The 21,911-nt window shown below is 36.3% G+C and overlaps 1 protein-coding gene across 2 annotated transcripts in view; it reads left to right on the top strand.

The window, feature by feature from the left end:
* LOC150094669 (regulating synaptic membrane exocytosis protein 2-like) overlaps positions 1–21,911 on the top strand; it is a 358,944-nt gene that overhangs the window by 217,959 nt on the left and 119,074 nt on the right. For both annotated transcript variants that reach the window (XM_090410907.1, XM_090410908.1), the window contains exons 4-9: positions 1,480–1,748; positions 3,606–3,825; positions 5,577–5,700; positions 12,467–12,546; positions 16,101–16,216; positions 18,647–18,777. In XM_090410907.1, coding sequence (XP_090267033.1) covers positions 1,480–1,748; positions 3,606–3,825; positions 5,577–5,700; positions 12,467–12,546; positions 16,101–16,216; positions 18,647–18,777 — 940 coding nt within the window. The remainder of the gene's footprint in view (positions 1–1,479; positions 1,749–3,605; positions 3,826–5,576; positions 5,701–12,466; positions 12,547–16,100; positions 16,217–18,646; positions 18,778–21,911) is intronic.

The raw sequence follows: 21,911 nt of genomic DNA, 5'->3' as shown, positions 1-21,911 counted from the left end.
AATTAATATAACTACAAAATGGATAAAAGTAAATAAAAGTGTAACGTAAGGTAAACAGCAATAGATAAAGGAACTGACAGCATGTAACTACTGTGCAAATGGAACGCCATTAGTTGTATATACGTTCAAAATTAATTCGACTAAATTCGTTTAGTAGTAACATGCTTATATCATAAAATGCAGATGGCCAAATCTTAATTCCTAATAGAGAAGATGAACTACAATTAACTCTCTACAACTTTAACAAGATTGTTGCCAAATATGGCATGAGAATATCTTTTTATAAAACAAAAGCTATGGTATTTAAAGGAAGGAAGCCATTAAGAAATATAAAAATAGTTCTAAATATGTCGCTAACCATTAAATAATACGCTAACCAAAAGGCCGTAGATTCAAATCCCGCCGTCGTATGAATGAGTGTTATTGTTTTTATTGTAGTAGATGAATTTCATCGCCTGGTGTAAGAACACTGCTGCCCTTATTGAAGGCCTGAAATGGCTTGAAAAGGTTCCATGTTTGATCTCTAAAGTAGGGTTTGTGGACCAAGTAAAATGATTAAAAATATAAAAATTAATAAAAATCGAAAAACATCCTTAGTCTACCCACAATTCTAATGTACTTAGATTTACAGCCTTTAGTGGGTGGGAGTAACGTAAAAATTAGCCAACCAGTTGAGACAGTTAATAATGTTAATTATCATGGCTATAATATAACTGCATTGAAGAAATACCATCTAAAATATAAAAATAACAAAATGAGAGGCACAATAATGATAATCAACATCATTTTTAGTACAAAGAAATACAAGATTAAGAATAATTCACTGTTTTAGGTAAACTTTTTTATATTAAATGCAAGTAAAATATGAACAATTAAAGGTATGAAAATAACTAACAAAGAATAACATCAGCTGAAATTAAATTATTGAGAAGAACAGGACGTTACACTAAACCAGGTAAGAAACCAAAGAAATTTTAACTGCAACACGAATCAACTTTAGAAATTAATTTTAGAAACAAACAGATTAACAATGTTAATAGAATGACACCGACAGACAAGAAAAATCGTCAACTATGAAGCAAAAGGAAAACATGGAATAGAGGAAGACCTTTAGAGAGATAGTGTGAGATTCGGAACAGACCATGAGGCTTAATCACGAAGGGAAGATGACGGTTACGATTTTCAACATTTAAAGAGTATTAATATCAAAATTCAGAGAAGGGTGTGAAACTTTCGAATCAGAAAGGTATAGAGTTCAGAGCAACACTGGTTTACAGGGAATATCGAACTTTAATTCTATAGAGATCACATCAGGATCTGTGTTGGTGAACCTGAATTCTATAGCAATCAAATTCGGGATATGTGTTGGACTGTACAATCTTTGCACTCTCATTTCCTTCTGATATTAGCTACTTCAATTAAGTCTCTATGATCCTGAAATTTTATTTCTCGTTCACAATATTTCACTTTCATTCTTAGGAGAACCGAACAACTACCGATATACGAACAGACAAGAAGGAGACAGTTTGAGACAAAATTACACCCAAAGGGAATCAGGAGTTCCATTTGATGATCGTGATATTTGGGATCACGGCAACAACAGAGCTCTCAAGAAAACTGTTCGCTTCAATCGAGATAATGGAAAAGAACCATACTGGGGAGACCTCATATGGCCCGATCAACAAACAAAGGACTCCGGCATCGATACGAGTAGCAGTGCCACCTTAAACGAAGAAACTAATCACAAGGTATAGATTTATCTATTAAACAATTGATTGATGTATAGATATGAGTATTATACAGAAAGAAATAGTTTAAGATCATGTTCTATAACAAATATTACTTGCCTTTTCCAGAAAACAGTTAATATTCAGATGAAATAAACGATGCTTTATTTAAAAAGAAATTAAATGCTAGAAACAAATTGGCCACTGAGAATCTTGAAACATATCTTTAAGGCAAACTGAACAAAAAACAACTCTATCAAGTAACATTAATTATGAGAATTTTAATGGTATAATGATAAATGTGGTTGTTTATGAAATTAGTAAATGATTTTATCACAAGCTTCTTTCTTTCTTTCTTGATTAATCTTCACAAACATTGGCTTTTTAGGAACGCATGACTGATATATACAGTATGTTTTAGCACTTTTGGTTAACTCCATAGTAATTATCGCTAATGGGATTACAAAATTATCAAAGGGCGTCAATTATAAAAGATATCAATTCTGTATTTATAACACGGTCTTCGTTTTGATTAGCTTTTTGGATTAATTAGCAATAATAGCTCATAATTTGGAAACGATGGAATCTTTTCCAGGGCAGAACGTATTTGTCTTAAAGGTGTTTGTAGTTTAGATGGAAATGAGATGTTTCTATTTTTTTAACTGTGAGATGAGTAAATAAAACTATGCTAAAACGTGGTGAAACAACAATGACAGCTCCTGTTTACATAAGATTATTAAAATATCTAAGACAAATTCTTCATAAATGTGGAGATATTAATATTGCCTAAATCATTAGCATTTTGGAAGAGGTTACTATGGCAGTAATAACTACATATGCATTATGATGTCTAAAATTAACTGAAAGTTAATTATTGATGTGTAACGATTCTGACTTGTCTTTCTGTTTACCCTTAAATCATTATGGGCTGAGTGCATCCAGTGAGTTCTATGAAAATGCGAATGATTATTATATTATTATTAGCATTATTATTATCGTGGAATGTAATCTTACCGTCTCTAATATAACATTTCTAAATATTACTTTGATGCGCTTTCTTGGGGTGAAGTTCGCTTGAAGATAAGTATTAACTGTCAGGTTAGTGCTATTTGATATTATTAAGCGTGGGCCTGGATGAGATTCGGATATCTCTAGGATAGATTATAATTACACTTTCTGAGTAGCATGAAAGTACTTGTTTCGGAATATCTTGATATAATATAGCGATATATGTTGGGAAAAATACATGGAGCAACACAAAGGTTTTAGTAAGATATCTGATTTATACAAGATATCTGATTTATATCCGGTTTGTTTCTTTTAAGAAGAAAAAAACAGAAACCATGTTATCATATTTAATTTCAGTATATTCAGGATATGCCAGAAATTGCCCGATTTCTTACTCAGGCAATTTCTAGCATATCCTAAATTTACTGAAATTAAATATGAAAACAGCGGCTTCTATTTTTTTCTTCTTAAAAGAAACAAACTGGACTTGTATATATCAGATATCTTAATATTCAAGACTTACTCAAGATTTACTGATAGAACAACATCTGTTGCTTTATAAACTTTTATAAATCATATGTTATAATGTTAATCAGCTGGTAATATTAGGCCGGTAATTTTCTAGTAAAATGGGAATATTTCACTGCATTTGCCTCATTTATTCAGAGCGAATCCTTATTGCGTTCAATTCTAATGTTAATTTTACTCGGATCTTTAATATTATTTTGATAACATATCGCTAGTTTCAAAGAAAATATAATAAGATATATTTTCTTTTTGGATTAATGATGATCTTAGTGATCTTCCAGTAGAACTAATATATCCTAGATATGGATATTTATTTACAGCCTTTTCTTCTTTCTTTTAAAGAATCCGGTTTCTTGGCAACCAGCTTCTGATGGCAATAAAATGATAGGTCATATGATTCTAAAGAAAACTTTTCAAGAGGGTGTAGCTGGAGGATCCAGTGCTGCAATCTTAGGACTAAAAGTTGAAGGTGGAAGAATCTTAGACTCTGGTAAAGTAGGAGCCATCATTACAAAAGTGAAAAAGGGAAGCATAGCAGACACAGTTGGACATTTGCGGCCAGGTGAGTTCATCATACGTAAAACAGAAAAAGAGAGCATATCAAATATTCATGTGCATATGGTAAATGCGCATTTTTTTCACGCGAGTGACATTTCCGCCCGCGAAAGGTTAAACGTAGAATATATTTAAAGTGCCGTTGTTAGGCGAAGTGTTCAATAATCCGAGGATCCATTTCCAGAGATCAAACATGATACTTTATGATGCCAGTTTGGGTCTCTGGTAAACAGGGTGGTAGTCTTATATAGGACAATGAATTCATCTTCCACTTTACAAACATGCATGCCACATTGTCATTCGAACTACAATCTGTTGGTTGTGCAGAGAGTATGCCGCTTAGTTACCTTGGCCAGTAATTGCTAGAGATATTCTCGTAGATTAAAATTTGCTAGATAACCACATTTGATCCGCGAACATCCCTGATGCACAGCGAAAGTGGTGGCGATGAGGTTTTTTAACTTGGAAGAATTTTGCAATCGAAAAATTGCTTCGTCTATTGATAAATATCAATAAATAAATATGAATACGTAAATTCGCAAACTACAAAACACAGTAGACTATTTAATGGGTACACCGAGATCATCTAGAACAAGATAAAGGTAATAAGAACTAAAGTAAGAAACGCACATTGTGTGTGTGTGTGTGTGTGTGTGAAGCTCTTTTTACCTGCTAAAGAATCCCTAGCCAAAAGGCCCAATCAACACACTTTTAGATAAGTTAATGTTCAAGTATTTTTTTAATTTTTGAATTCTAATGTTTTTTATAATTAATTCCCTAAAATTACGAAAATGTGTATAATAAAACTGCCCGCAGACAGTCACCATGCGACAAAAGAACCAATTACAGTGCGATTGGTGTGATCACGTCCTAATCATTTCGCCGAACATGTTTTATGAGCGCCGACTGATTTATGTCGGCTAAATTACTAAGTGTTTTTCCAACGTATGATGGCCTATTCACCAAACTTTGTTAAAAATAACAGGAAAATAATAACAAAAAATAACCTGTTAATTTAATTATAAGCAAATCTTGGTTAAAAGCATTTTAAAATTAACAGGGTGTTAATTTTCACATGTGACATACGGACAGGAAATTTTGTCCGTTAAATCGAGGGTTTACTGTATTCTTCAATTGCGTTAAACCTAAATCTTGTAAATCAGGAAATAATGTACCTATTTTAAATTAGTCAAACGAACCAGTGACACGCCAAAAATGTCATTTTTTCAGTACCCAAAGTAAGAAAGACATTATATGAAATTATATACTACAGCTGTATCACCAAGTTATTTTGGATAATTGGTATCTGATACAATAGACATTAGAACTAAAATAGAAGTTCGATTATACGTTTCACACTCGAATGTGAGGGTCAGTCACAATTCGTGGCCATGTGTAACTGAATGCATGTTTACGAAAGCTGCTCATATCTTTGATAGTCTGATTTCAATAGATGCTTTTCAACCAATTTCTACATATATTCTCTCAGCTTTCACTAAATTATGTGCGAATTATTTCCGGAGTGAGGTTGTAGGTACTCTAATAGAGTTCTTGTTTAAATCTTCAAATGTTATTTACGTATGGAGAAACTAAAAGGGATCATTATGTAAGAATCAGGTTGTTTTAATTTTTGGATCGCTTATGTACTTGTTTATTTTTCAAATATTGCATAAATATGTTGCTTTACGTAATCGGATCAATCTGTATCTGTCAATTAAGATTTTTATTTATTTCCTTTCTTTTTCTGTTTTTCTATAGGAGATGAAGTTCTGGAATGGAATGGAAGATCACTTCAAGGCAAAACGTTTGAGGAGGTATATGGTATTATAGCAGAATCTAAACAAGAACCACAGGTGGAACTTATCGTGTGTAGGCCACTGAGGTAAGCGGCTCTGTATTTGTATCAAAGTTTAGTATTATAGATCATCAGAGCCTTCCTAAGTTTAGATGTTAGTAATAATGCCCACCGGTTAGAAAGAATTGGGTTTGATTCCATCTCAATAAGATGGAATCTTATTGAGATGGAATCTCAAGTATTCCGTCAGGCGACAGGAACTTTTATAAAGCCTTTCTAAGTAAAGGCAGATTTGCTGGTCACATGCAGAAATGGAAGTATTTTTATCTTTCGATAAGTCGCGTTTTTCCTCATGAAAACCGCCCAATTGACAAACACATTTTTAAGCATAATACATATATACCAGCCACAGTCAGACAGGGCAGCAAGTGATGTACATTTGTACATCACTTACAAAAGAGATTGGTTAACGGTAATAATGTTAACCGTCTTTATATTATCTCCAGTTTCATGTGGTTTATCCACTGATATCTGTTCAAACTGAGTAATATTCCATGGAATTTCTATATACATGATCTCCAGTCTTTGATTGAGCTGTTGAGTTTCGTATGATTCATACACAGTCAATCAAACTATTACGACCATAGGCCCCTTATTTCATAATCTACTATTCCAGCTCGTCAGGCGACACTCATAGTAAAAGCCAGTATACACGTTATTGGAGGTGTGTGAAGTATGGTTCATCCGAAACTGCTTTGGTTCATTCAATGGATTTCACAAAGGCATGATTATAGGGCCTCCGTAGCTCAGTCGGAATAGGCGATGCACTTCAGATGGAAAGACCTGTGTTCGAATCCCGTCCGGGACGCAAAGAACCTTTATTAGAACTTTTTTCAACTGAAAGTGATTTAGCCGGTTTCGTACGCAGGTTGAAGGATTTCACTCTCTAAAACTCGGGGTTTTCATATCACAAAACAGGAAAACCGGACAGAAGGACGCACTCAATTTACAGCCATAGCACACATGCGGATAGTTTATGACGTCTTGTCATAAACAGCAATGATGCTTCTAAAGCAGCCAGCTAGTGTCGGACAGACCAGTGAGCGTAACACGAAGAAAAAGAAAATGAAAATTATTGTAGGATACTGGTTAAAGGGTGGTAATATCCAGTAATGAGCCTCCGTAGCTCAGTCGGTATAGACCAGTGATGGCGAACCTATGACACGCGTGTCAGCACTGACCCACTTGAGGTTTTCAGGTGACACACCTTGGATGTTGAAAAATATTGGTATTCTGATGAAAAAACATCCAAGGTGTGTCACCTGAAAACCTCAAGTGTGTCAGTGCTGACACGCGTGTCATAGGTTCGATAAATCGTGTAAGATCGCTCTCAGTTAGGGCGAAGGTAGGTTTCGATTCATTAAAAGAATTATATTTTATAGTTAGCCTATTTCTATTTTATTTTGTAGTTAGAACTAAAGCTCTTCTAATAATTTTCTCTTCTACATACTCTTGGGAAACTCTATTTTCTGCCTTAAATAATATCAAATCGAAAGGGAGAAATAGATTGAGCAATGATATGAGCGCTGCCTGTGTAGCATTAAAATGTACACACTATAGCCCTTCTATAAAGCAACGTTCTTCCAGTACTCAGCAACAGAAAAGTCATTAAATGTAATGTAAGTTTGTAATTTCACTTTATTAAATTAATTGTATAATATGAATTCATAGATTTTATATCAATGTCCTATTAAATAAATAGCCTAATATGATATGTATAAGTCACTATCAATGATTATGTAGTTAAATTTATAATGCATGTATGCAAGTGGCACATCAACAACATCAATATTTAAAAAAAAAATGTGTGACACACCTGGGTAAAAAGGTTCGCCATCACTGGTATAGACAAATAGACAAAGCCTTTTGGTCGGAAAGGCCTGCGTTCGATTCCTGTCCATGACGTGAGGAACCTTTATCTAGTCTCTTTTTTTTTTTTGACTAAAGGTGAGTTAATCGGTTTCATACGGAGATGGAGGGTTTTTTCTCCCGGTAACTCGGATTTTTCATCCCTCAAAACCAGCGAACCCGTGAACACATACGGCAACAGTCATAAATATTTATGGCAAAGAAGGCAACGGGAAACCACGATGCTTCATAATCATATCTTCTAATAATTATCTGCAAGCCTCTCAAAGGGAGGAGGCCACAAGATTAGGATTAGGAATATCCAGTAAATTGCTGCCATTGTAGTACCCACCCCAGTTAAGGTGTTCGAAGATGGAAGAATGCTGGATAAAATAAGAGTCGTTAAAAAATGGTTAGTATCCATGCCTCATTGATGCTCGTAGCGAATGCAGCTGGTTCATCCTTGTGCGAGCTCAAACGAAAAACTGTAGAACAGTTGACCACGGAATTAACCAGGAGAAAACACCAGTGTTTCCCATTTGTTCACAATTCCACATATGAGCCTCAGAAGCAGATGCCCGGAAAATGGCATACTTACGCCTAATTTATTGACTATGCCTACAGTTTACTTCTGAGAGACGACGTGGGATCATTATAGAATGGGAAAAAAGATGCATTTCAGGATGAATTGCATTTCAAGTTATGCATTGTGGAAAGTTATGTGAAAACCTGAGGAGTGGAACCACCCTCATATCATGGTCTAGTAAAAAAAGGCAGGTGACAGTGTTATGGTGTGGGAACGTTTTCCTGAGAATCTCTTGGAGCCCTGATGACCGTAGCACCAATTTATTTTAATGACTGTACCACAAATGCTAAAATTACCTACCCGTTGTAGTTGGTCTTTTTTTTTTTCTTTCGTAAAAATTTTCAAGGCCCATTTGTTTTAAAGTGTTATATATATGATATATAAGAAGTACAGGACTAATTAATATCCCCCACTGAACATCAGATTTAAATGTCACTTTTCTAAAGAATGCCTCTATAAATATTTTCCAACAGGAAATTGTTTTGTTTTGAAACAGTTCATTCTCGTATATAAGTAAACTTCGTATATTAATAATCTTGTATTTGAATAGCATATTGCAAACTTAAAACAATTACTTATTTTAATATGAATGCATATTATAATATTTGAATATCATTATGCAAACGATCCTTGTTATGCAAAAATTTCAAAACCATTTGAAAAACATTACATATTATTTAAAAAACAATATTCCCTTGCGGGTTAGGCACAATAAACTATCACGGCCAAGTAATTTGGCTAATTTGAAACCTAATTATTGCTCTGATAGGAGAATTAATCACATCGTAGTAGTCTAATGTCTTGAGGCCGGTTTACTGTGTATAAACCCATAGTTTCTGGGAGAAAAAAAATTCTACAATCTCCAAATGACTATATTTACTTGGAAAACCTTGGTATATTTATATGTGAATATACCAAGGACAAACACACTATATATATGTATATATTTAAGTCTTCTAGAAATAGCGTTTGTCTCCATAGGCTAGGCTACTAGAAGAAAGAATATTATAAATGCGATTATTTTAATCGAATAAAGGAACGTTTCTAGGCCTTTCTTCGGCACGTTTCAGTTAGTCAATCCTTGGAACTGGGAAGTAGAATGATTTTTACAGGAAACTCGAATTTTAATCTCGCATCTAAAATATCGAGCGTAGAACTCATACAATCCTTAATCAGAAATACAGGGTGTCCCAAAATTCACGCAAGATTTAAATTTAGCGCCATTTGTGCGGTAAAGTGTTGCCAACGAGAAAAAAAAAGACAGCGTCACAGTTCAGGGTTATTAAAAATGACCACACACAGCGAAGAGAGTTCGTTGAATGGATTATGGAACAACAACAAGTGGATGCTTATTTTTCGAACAAAATCATCTTCAGCGATGAGGCTCATTTTCATCTTGATGGCTTCGTTAACGACAAAATTGTCGCATTTCGGGTTCAGAAAATCCACGAGTGATTGTTGAGAAACAAATGCATCCACAACGTGTCACTGTTTGGTGCGGATTTTGGGCTGGAGGCATCATCGGGTCTTCTTCAAAAATGCGGCTGGTAAGGCAATAACAGTTAATGGTGCTCTATCGCGACATGATAATCCAGTTTTTTGTGCCTAAATTGCAAGATATGGATATGGACGACATGTAGTTTCAACAAGACGGTGCCACATGCCATACAGCCCGAGAAACAATTCAATTACTGCATGAGTCATTTCCTGGTCGTGTAATTTCCCGTTTTGGTGATAAGAATTGGCCGCCCAGATCATGTGACTTAACGCCGTTGGACTTTTTTCTTTGGGGTTTTTGAAGTCTAAGGTTTATGCCAACAAGCCTACGACCACCCACGCCTTGAAGGAGGAAATTGAGCGCTGTATCAACGAAATTCAGCCACATTTATGCAAAACGGTCATGTAAAATTTCGACAAAAGATTGCGTATGTGCCAGCAAAGCCGTGGAGGCCATTTACCCGATATGCTATTCCATGCATAACCCTATACTGTATACTTTATGAATCAATACGAAACTACAATTTTTAATTAAAAACTTGTGTTTTCTATCAAAATTACTTCTTGCGTGAATTTTGGGACACTCTGTAGAAATGTAAAGGTACACGAGATGGCGGCAGTTGTTTGTGATAAAAAAAACTTTCTCCAGAAAGCCTTGGTTCACTGATAACTTGGCTCAAAGTTAGAGAGTGGTATCCACCTGTATTCCGAAAGTCAGATAGAGCTAAAAGAACTCCACATATTTCTCTCGGTGAATAAAAGGCGTTAGAGAATTTATTTTGTTTTATTTAGTTATTTATTTGTTACTATGATCACAAGACTCACATTTAGACTCCTAACAGCGTTAGGTTTAACGTGCACATTACAATTAAATATGAAATTATTTATGTACAGTAACCTAACTTTATAACGAAATATGGCCATTAAAAATACAAGGATTAAACTGACTTATCTGAACATAAGGATAGGATGGTGCAAAGGCTGATGTTTCCAGCTGTCGACCTGTCCATATCTCTGGAGTTGTGGTGAAGATTTTGGAAAAGTTAGTGAGAGCTTGTATACAGATATTGGTTGTGAGAGAAACTATACTCTGCAATGAGCAGCATGATTTCACTAAGGGAAGGTCATGTTTGAGCACCTTGCTCACATTCTATAATAATATTACTGATGAGTTAGACAACAGGAATGGATTCGCCGTGATAATTTCAGACGTTGATAAGGCTTTTGACAAGATACAGTATATAGAATACCGTTGTATAAACTGGAGAATATGGGACTGAATTATAAAATATTGGCGTGGATAAGAGGACGGATGGCTGACAGATATCAAAATATGGTATGGGGAATGTGAGCTGCAGGATTTAAAGGTGAGCAGTCGTGTGCCACAGGGATCAATCGTTTGTTCATTGTTATTCAAACTTTATGTTCATGAAGTTGGGAAGGATTCAACAGGTGACATACAAGCTGTTTGATGATGACCAAAGATAGGCAGAGTAATCGGAATGCGGACAAAATTTAGTGCTTGCAGAATGATTTGAAAATGATGGAACTGTGGGCATGTGAAAATTGCTATCAGTTCAATGTTAATAATGTAAAGTCGAGCAATTTGGTGTAACCAGATATCCAATTTCATATTGTATTAGTAGGCTGCTAGAAAAAACTGATAAAGGTAGGAATATTGGAGTTTTAGTAGATACGGGAAGCTTAAGTTCAAGTGCAAATATAACAAAGACTGCAAATATTTGCAACTCCGACGTAATTACAATGCTGAAGCAAACATTAACAAATAAGGATAAGGAAGTCATTTTGATTCTTTAGAAAGCTTTAATACGACCAATCACATTGGACTACTGTGCACCTATCTGGCCTCCTGGTTTCCGAAGTGATGCTGATACAGCGGAGAGAAAGAGACTGTCAAAGATCATTGTGGAATGCATATTATGGAGGAAGATTGAGAATTTGTGGAATGCACACAACAGCACACAGGAGAAAGAGGCGTGATATGATAGAAACCCACAAACGTCTGAAAGGGTCATAAGGATGCTAGTAAATAGAATTATTCACTTATGGAGGATGGGTAGAGGACGAGAGGGAACTAACGGAATTTGAGAATGAATGCAGTGAAGAAGGTGCATGACAGCTAGAGTTTTCTCTCCTTGGTGTGTGATTGGAATGGAATGGAGATTAAAAGTGTGAGTAGTGTGAATGAATTCCAAAATAGGTATGACAGCTGGTACGGATGACATATGGACTTCGTCGATGAGTTCTGACTCCCTGGAGAGCTCTAATAATAATAATAATAATAATAATAATAATAAGTTGATGTTGCTTCTATTTCTTGTATATAAATCTTAATTAGCAAGTTTAATTTACGATGGAGAAACTCAAGTGCTGTATACAAAGTGAAATAATTGAAGTATGAATTCTTGTTTTAATTAGAAATTCTTAATTTTTCTTGAAAGTAGGTAGCATAGGGTTACCCTATTATACACCAATCTTGTTTGTTCATATTTATCAATAGGATTATTTAGTTGAAAATTAAACGTCCAACTTATAAATATCAGTTTAGCTGGAATATTTATCTTCATTTTGAAATATGAATAAATCTGTTAAGATTTATAATGTCCGTCGCATGTAAGTTATTTAGGACTTTGATTCAATGAATCTCATTGAAATGTTATTTAGGATTCTTAGAAAAATATAAAAGCCGTTTCAGTCTCTCTCTCTCTCTGTTCTAGAGAAATTTCGCAGCTAGGCCCGCTAATATAGTTCTTAATCTAATTCCTAATCTTATATAATAGATTTTAGTAATAAAATTATTTACTTCGACAAGTGAAATTATTTTCTTATAATCTTTTCCAGTGATCTTGGAAGGATGGATCTTAAGGATAATCCTCTAAGACATCCTATTGGAGATATACCTTCAGAACTCTTTCCGAGAGGTAGGGCTGTTTTATTAGTATATGTAATTACATTTTAATAATATATTTGTAGATAATATGAAACTTAAAATTTGGTAATCGCTTAATACAGGTAACTCTCGTTATACGTTTCATTTCGGTACGTAATCTGTTTCCTATCAAGGTCGTGGAATTTTCGGCGCATGCGTCTTCTTTCCTACCTCTCTCTACAGTTTCATTTCGTTATTTACAAATATTTATCTGTAAATAGTGCAGATGGTCTTTGAGCAAGATGTCTGGAAAGAGAAAAGCAACGGCAACTAAGAGTGAAAAGAAGGTGTATAAAGACCAAGTGAAGAAAAGACCAAGGAAATCCAATGCTTTAGAGCTGAAGTTGAAAGTTCTGAATCGGTTTTATAAAGAACGTGGAATTGACATTCAAAGAGCCACAGGAGTGATTGAGTGATTCTTGATTCTGCGGTGCACACCATTCGTGATAATGTTGATGCAATTCATTAAAGTGCTCAATAATCCACGAATCTCTGCGTAATCATAGTAACGAAATCTCGATCTCATGCAATTGAGAAAATGGAAAGGATGAATGAAAGAAAATATGAAGGAAGACTGAAAATTTGTGGAATGCAGATAGCACACAGGAGAAAGAGGTAGGTATGATATGATAGAAACTTTGAAACTTCCGACTATATGGATTGAACATAGAATTAGCAGAACATAATTTTATCTGGGGCAATCCTACGAGAGAAGGAGAAGTTGCATCAACATCTGACTCAAGACAAAAAGCAACCGGCACCTTTTGCTGCTTGTTGTGAGTAGTTCGATCGCTATCAGACTCTCTATGCATTCCACAATCTCAACATAACTGGCAAGGATGCTGCTGTAGATCACGTTGCTGCTAAAGAATTTCATGATCTCTTCAAAGCAAAGATAGCAGCTTATACACCGAAGCAAGTGTTTAATTTAGATGGAAGGACAAAACAGGCAGTTTCAAAAGGTTACGCCCAGTCGTAATTACATATCCATCGAAGAGAAGTCAGCGACTGGGTTTAAAGCCAAAGACTTCGGCAGGTTGCTTTTGGGAGGCAATGCTTTCGGCGACTACAAAATAACACCCCTCATGGTGCATCACTGAGAAAACCCTAAGGCACTGAAAGAATATGTAAAGGCAAGATTTGCTGTTGTGTGGATAGCGAATAAGAAGAGCTGGATAAATCACAGCTTTTCAGGAGAGTTGCACGAAGAATCGAAAACCTATCGTGAAAATGAGAACATTCCTTTCGAAATCCTTGTTATTCTGGATAATGCAGCTGGTCACACACGAAATGTTGTTGATTTCAGTGAAAATATTCAAGTACAGTTTCTCCTACGGAACACAATGTCACTACTCCTCAAACCCATGGATCAAGGTACCATCGCAAATTTTAAAGCCTATTATCTGCAACAAACCTTCTCAAGGCTTATCAAGAAATGCGATGCATATGACAAGCTTAACAACAAATAATTATGGGGAAATTTAACATCAAGATGGCAAATGATATTATTTGCGATGCCTGAAATCACGTGCGCGTGTGTGTGTGTGTGTCTGTGTAATAAGGTAAAATGCTGTCGACATTTTTATGTAAACCTATAGTACATTTGTACCGTGGGTAGGCTAAAGATTTTTTTTCTATTTTTTTTTTCACTTTATATATTTTATATATAAACCAAACAAGTAACTTTTTCAAGCCACTTCATCTTCAATAACACAGAGCAGGGATCTCACATCGGCAGATGGAATTCACCACCTCCTAAAGACAATTGCAAATATCCATGCCCAAGGCAGAATTTGAACTTGTTGGTTTGGACAGCGGATACGCTGACCACGCCACTAAATAGACAGATTTGCTATCTCTTTTGCAAGAGAAAAATCGATGAGACTTTTTATGAGACTGGCTGACTCATCTGACAAAGTCTTAAAAATTTCAGCTGATAAAGGCTTAAAAATATTCTTTGACGAGAATAGAATCCAGATGTTTTGAACCAAAAGAAAAAATCGATAACAAATGAGTTCGGATGCACTTCGTTATATATATATATATTTTTTTTTTTTCAATGAAAGCTCTACATATGTTTATAACATTTGTAGAGCCATAGAGATATAACTCATCTTTAGCTGAAAAACAAAGGCTTTTTAGCTAAAGGCGAGTTAATCAACCGGTCTCGTACGTCAGGAAAACAAATTTTTTGAGTTTCTTCCCATATAAAATGGGAAAATCAGCATGAACGCTCACGCAATTTACGCATGATAACTGTCGTTAAGTCGACCTGGTATAATCTAAACACCCAGCCAACACATACCGGGAGTATTTACAAAAGAAGCTTTTGAACTGCAGGTAAATTACCTCCGCCACACACCACCACCAAAGGGTCGGAGGTGTACGTCTGCCATCTCAGGCTAACTCACTTGAAGGTGAGTTGAGTTAGCTGGTTTCATACAGCTGTGGCTGTGTGAGGTCTATCTCTAGGAAAACTTGAAATTTATCCTGAAAAAAGAAGGGAGGGGGAAAAAAACAGGCCAGAGAACCCATCAATCGAAAGAAAATAGGGCGATATTTCTAATAAAGTTGTGAAAATAAGTGGATTTGTCTAATAAACATCTGTGTATAAAAGTTCCATAACTTCGTAACAGAGCCGTATTTCAGATGCTTAATACACTAAAGGAAAAATGATGAGATACACATGATACATATTTAATAGAAAAAACAACAACAAAAGGAAGTAAAAATAAACCTAACTCTAGTTTAATGGAAAATTTAGAATTCCTTGCAAAAAACTAAAACAAAATTACTTATAAACCTTAAAGCTAATATCAAGTAAACATTTGATTTTTTATGGCGTAAGGACATCAAAGGTCGTACTGCGCCAGGACATAGCAGTATATATGGTAATCGGTTAGTATAACAATTACAAACATCCATGCCCTTGGCGGGATTCGAACCCTTAACTAGAGAAAGAATACGCTAACTACTCAGCCAACCATGCCCGCATATATTTGTGGATACATAGACACAATTTCTATGTTGCTACATTTGCAATATAAGACTTGACAAAAGGCATTCACGCCACAATACATTATTATTGATTATTTAAACACACATTAAAATAATCATATTTATGATATCTACACATACTCTTTATATTATCCAGTCAAAATATCATAACCGCGTCCTAGTCTGTGGACCCCACCCCTTTGGTGTAGCCACCGCTATACGTAGTGACAAGAACTCTATTAGTTCTTTATATACCTATAAGACTTTTCCATTACGCTACGTTATGAGTGTTGATATTATTGCAACTTGACGTAGAAAGCAGTAAAACTTTTGGCTCGTGTCTCATATCATGAGATATTTATGTGTTTGCGTGTACTTTCGAGCATACACCGAATAAAAAGTTCGTTCAAGTACAAGTGAAAACAGGACATACGGTATATAATCCAAAATTCAGCCATCCCCTTTCAATTTTAGTATAAAATAATTTATCTAGACTATATTCAAGTCAGTGCGTGGTCTTTCTAATCACACTTATAAACTATTTTACAGAAAGCAACCCTCGCAAACACTGGGAAAGAAGACCTAGCGTTACCGTCACTTCGCCGGATTCTCCAGAGACCGCAAGGATTAGAACTCACGGCATTTCAGTTGGAGGAAGGATACAGGTAGAGTATTTAGATTAAGAGTACGTAAGATTATAGCATGATATTATTATTTGAGAGATAAAAAGATTTACTAAAGTGATGGCCTAATTCTTATAACTCACAAAATCGCTTATAATCTCAGAGTTACACTAAACCACGAACATCAGAACACCCCAAAATGCACTTGATTATATTAGATCATTTAACTGTGCTGTCCCCATTTACTGCAGCTGGTCTAATTAACTTACAGGCATATCCAAACATGTTATTATACAAGAAAGAAACAGTTTTTCAACATTTTAACGAACGCCGATGCATGGTCTATATTATTAATCAAGCCACAAGGAAAACTTTTTTGTATCATTAAACTGAAGTTCGAAAGAAAAAAAACTAGGCCACATGTCTTATTTTATCGACCAGCTGCCTTCTGGTAATTCACTATTCTTGAGTTACCATCTACTGTGAAAAGAAAGCTGAAACTGTTACTGAAATTACATGAAATTGTAAAATTTCATGTAATTTTAGCAACTTTATGAAATTTCGAAAATTTTTAATTTTCATGCGGCTGACAGAATCTATACTTAAAAAATTGAGTGAACGTCATGCTTGGCGAATTATTTAGTCAAACTGAATATAAAACTCATATCCTGTAATAGGTTACAAAATCCGATTGCCTAACTCATTAAAGAAAACAATGAAAATTTAAGCATTACTGCAAACCAAATATCCGCCTTTGATCTTATATCATAACAGTTTTGATATCGTTATTTTACACTACTAAAACAACAGAAGCTGTACTTCAGTGCACTGCGCCTGTTTTTTTTTAACCCCACATGAACTAGAGTCTCGAAAGAAGTATTGTGCAATGTCTATCAGTGGTACGGTTTTCAACAGTGTTTATTTGTTTCTTGGGGGAAAAATTTGACTTTAGAATACAAATATTATAATTTCTCCTTTATGAAATGGAATAAATCGACCTGACTTGAAACGATCTTGAAAGTTCCCTGGATCTTTAAGAGGAATTTCAATTTCAAAAGGAGAATTTGCGCGCGCGCGTGTGTGTGTGTGTTGCATTCGTTCCATGGAGACACAGAATCCATTTTGGCTATTGTATTTGCACATTCAATGGACAAAACATTAGAGATACCTACCTAATAGCCTGTCGGTGTTTCTCTAACACGAATAATAGCCTACTCTCCGAGACACTGACTTCACCAGATTACTGAGGGTTGCCAGACGTAATTCGATCGGATTTAAATCCGGGAACTTTGGAGACTACTAGATGGTCCCAAACTCAGATAAGTGTTCCTCGAGCAATGCCTGGGTGGTTGCGGCCCGGTGGGACGGCACATTGTCCCACTGATACAGATCACCGGCTACAGGATGCGCGAAGACCATGAAAATGTGTAGATGATCAGCCAGCACATTCTAGCAGCTCGCAGTGTTAAAGGACCTCTTCAGACACACTAAGGAACTTAATGTGTCACATGAGAAGGCTCCCCAAACCATCACGAAGCCACCACCTCCCTGAACGGAGCCGACCTGGCACGACGGGGGGATCATGGTCTCATGATATCGACGCCACACCCGCCAGCTCGATACAACTGATAACGGAATTCATCACACGAGACACGACTCTGGTCCATTCTACAGAGGTTCAATTTTTATGGTCCCGACATCAGGCGAGGCGCAATGCCCGATGATGAGCTGTCAATAGTGGCATACGATTAGGGCATCGTAGCCTATGGTATGCAGGGTCGCTATATCGTTCTCTAGATGACGCTGCTTGGACCCCCGACATTGAATCTGGATGTGATTTGTGCTGCCGTTGCCTTGCGGTTGGTCTGTATGCACCTACGTCGACCCAGATCATTAAGGGCGTGTGGTCGGCCATCACTTGCTCGCTGGGCGTTAGTACGTCCGTTGATGGTATACTCGCGGTAGACCCTTGATACGATTGTCCTCGAGAACTCTAGGGTGATAGAATGACCCATGTCTAGAGCCGATAATACGATCAGAGTCGCTAAGATCGCCACACTGACCCAAGTTTGTCGATTGCGATACACTGTTGGGAAGCCGGATATCTGTCTATTTACCGTCTGCTTTCGGGTTGGATACGTTTCAATCTGCGTGAGGAGAGGCACCAGTGTCAAATTCCCATCATCCTATCTCTAATTCTTTGTCCATTGAGTGTAGTTACATGTGCTGAAATGCGTCAATGCAAAATTCCAAAATTCGCATTTTTTATTTTCTGTAATTTATGTGACAACTGAATACATACCGAATTCATTAGTTTAAATTACTCTTGATCTTTTACCTTCGGCTTCCATTATCGGTGTCATTCTTTTGTTGCTTGTTTATCTAGTTACTGTTCCATTTTATTAATAAAAATATTAGCTCTTCAGATAAATCAAACTGGAAAATCAGCAATATTTAAATTGTTACTCATAGGTTAAGCTGTGGTATGATTCACAAACTCTTCATCTTGTTGTTACCATTCTCTGCGCCAAAGAACTTCCACCTAGAGGAGGAATCCACTCCAGGAATCCTTATGTCAAAATGTTCCTATTACCGGATCGCAGGTAAATATGTTATTACTAGTTAATGACTACCAACATTTAGAATAAACTTACAACATTTATTCTAATATAACGCAGTTTTAAATAATATTAAATACCTCATGTCACCACCCCTTTAATCACGCCTTAGGCTATCATTTATGATTGGTTTATTAATATTTTTGATTTACTTGTTGCAGATAAGTTTGTTGCCCTCTGTAAAAAATGCAAGTGCCTTCTCTTTTCATGCAAAAAAGTTGCTACTTAATTTTAGGTTTTTTAATAGTTCCTCAAGTTTTTTACATAAAAAACAAGAATATTTCTTAGAATTGTAATTAATCATTTGAATTTTTCTGACACATATCCTATTTTGAGGGGAATTGTTATCTTCACTGACAAACGCTGCATTTATATCCGAAAAATCACTTACATGGATTATACATAATCCACTTAATAACCCTTTTCCACACCTAATTCCTGAAATTCCACATGACATTTTCAAAGTACGAAAGCTATAAAAGAATTATACTGGCCTATGTTTCATTTTAATTTGTATATAGTATTTGTTTATTAATCTGGTAGCTGAAGAACGCTGTTACTAAGATTTACATTTTTGCAATAAAACGACGTTTTTATTTAATTATTTATTTTATGAAGTGAAGTTCAAAGAATACATTTTTAAAGGACGCCTATCTGACTTTATTGTTTTTTAATTTCATCCTAAAACTTCCAATATATTTTAAATCAAACTTCTTTCCTCTTTAAACGTTATAGCTCCATATTAATCTAATTTCCGAATGCAACCAATATTTTTTTTTACTGATATTATAAATTTGTTCATACCCTTTCTTTCTTAAAAAGGTATTTTTTACATAAACTGGCCACTGAATTAGAAACCTTTATGCAGATATACGTGAACTTCACTTTACGCAGCGTGTATGCAAAATACTTGGTCAAGTCGTCAGTTCTATGCAACTATTTAAGAATGCTGCTGTCAGTAATCGAGAATAGTTTAATCACAATGGGAAAATAACAAAGGATTGTGAGTGCCCATCTGGCTGCAGCCAAGATTCTGAAAACAGCAGAGCTGACCGGTTTCTCAAAAGGTGAGTTATCCAGGGTTTAATCAGTGGAAAAATGACCCACATTGCTTCTCTAAGAACCGTAACTGCGGTTCTAAGACAGTCTGTCAGTAACGAGATCGCCATAGTCTGAGAAGGCTGGTACCGATAAAATGAACTTCCTGTGGGCGGTAACTGACCGAAGCATTTAATGAAGGCTGTTTCAGACCCATATCGTGCCGAATGCGCAGGGAACTGAAGAGGATCGGTATTTTATAAGTACGCATGCAGTCGAATGCCTACTATGTAAAATAAAAGTTTCTAATTCAGTGGCCGGTATGTGTATCTAAAAACAATCAGACTGTATACTACCTGATCGGAATTATGGCCGAACTAAGGCTATTTGGGCCAGAGCAGTGCGATGTGTTCTCTCGGTAAGTCTGCTTTATGGATTAAAAAAACGCAAGTTCCGGAGACGAAACCTTGACACATCTCTATGAGACCAGTTAAGTTATCTTCAGTTAAAGAGTTATAAAGATTCCTCTATCCAGACGGGATTCGAATCCAGCTCTTTCCATCTGAAGGGTTGGGTAAGTCATTTGAAAGCACGGGCAAAGTAACTAAGACTATGAGACCAATGTTTTATATTTGTTGACACTGCGTGATGTTTTAGCAGATTTATCTATTGTATGAGATGAAAAGTTTGGTTTTCCTGGAAGAAAAACACTCCCACTCAATAAGAAATCGAGACTGGTTAACTAACCTTCAGCTAACAAGCTCAGGTATTGTTACAATGACGTGTTGGAAAGAACTAGGTCATTCCAACCCAGAAAGATAAATGGTCGCGATGCACTTATGACTTCACTAAGTCAGCACTTTATGCATATTTCAATATGTAAATAACTTAAAGAATCCAATTTCCCTTCCGTTTACTTACACAGTGTGCCCGTTAAGTAATGAGACAACAATTATTATATTCAAACAAAGAACTATATTTGGAAATGTCATAGACTCAAAATAATCTCCCTCCAACTCCACACATGGTTTACATCTGTCCTACAGGTGTTCGAAGGCAAATGGTAGTCCTGAACGGGTACATCCTTCAGTCTCTCGGTCACATCACGTTGGGTGTCCTCAATGTCGCTGAAGCGCTCCCCTTTCAAGGCACGCTTCATCTTTAAAAAGAGGGGGAAAAGTCTGAAGGAGCCAAATCTGGAAAATGGGGGGGGGGGTAGATGTTCGATCACACAAATCAACTTTGAAGCCAAAATCTGCTTCAGAGGCAGCGCATAGTGCACGAGCGGGTTGTCGTGCAACTGAAACTAATTGTTGTTATCGAACGGTTCTTTCCTGACACGTAGCATGCGGGCGTACATATGTTACATTTCTCCTAAATCATACTGATCGTTCAATTTGATGCCCTCAGGAACAAATTCGCAGTGGATAATTCTAGCAGCGTCGAAGAAAACAATGACTATTGTCTTGACACGTGAATTTTGCAACTTGACTTTTTTCTGCCGGGGAAACTTTCATTACCGGTAGTAATTCTTTGCAACACATCACGATCTTGATCAACATGGATGAAAAATTTTACAGCATGCAACCCAGTGCTTTCTTTGTTTGGGTATCAAAGCGTACGGTACAAACCTCGACCAAATCATCCTATTCTGTAAATGTCTTTCGACGATTAATCTGGCCGTTTCCTTACCGACACCAAGCTATATAGCGAGTAGCCTAGTGGTTTTTGTCGGTGCAAAAACTGGCCGTTCACAGCATGGTTCATCCTCCAGGGACTCCCTCCCCCCTCTTTACGCGTTGAAAATCAGCGGAAAACCTGTGAACGGCTCAGACAGTCGTCGCCGTAAACTTTTTGTTAGGTCTTGGTACACTTCTGTAGCAGCTTTCCCTAATTTACAGTTAATTTATTTATTCGTATGGAGTTTCCTTCCTTCCCCCCCCCCGTCCCTATTGGGGCGAGTTGAGCCCACTCATGGGGGGTTAAGTACTTATGGCTGTAGATCCGTGTGTGTTCACTGGGCTGGTTTGCCTGCTTGCGGGATGAAAAACGCCAGATAAACTGGCGGAAAAAAAACCCTA

This window comes from Typopeltis vanoorti, chromosome 21 (genome assembly GCF_054136105.1).
Source record: "Typopeltis vanoorti isolate ZY-2024b chromosome 21, IOZ_Tvanoo_1.0, whole genome shotgun sequence".
Lineage (NCBI taxonomy): Eukaryota > Metazoa > Arthropoda > Arachnida > Uropygi > Thelyphonidae > Typopeltis > Typopeltis vanoorti.
The sequence above is the reverse complement of the archived record's forward strand: the minus strand, read 5'-3'. Positions and strand labels throughout refer to the sequence as shown.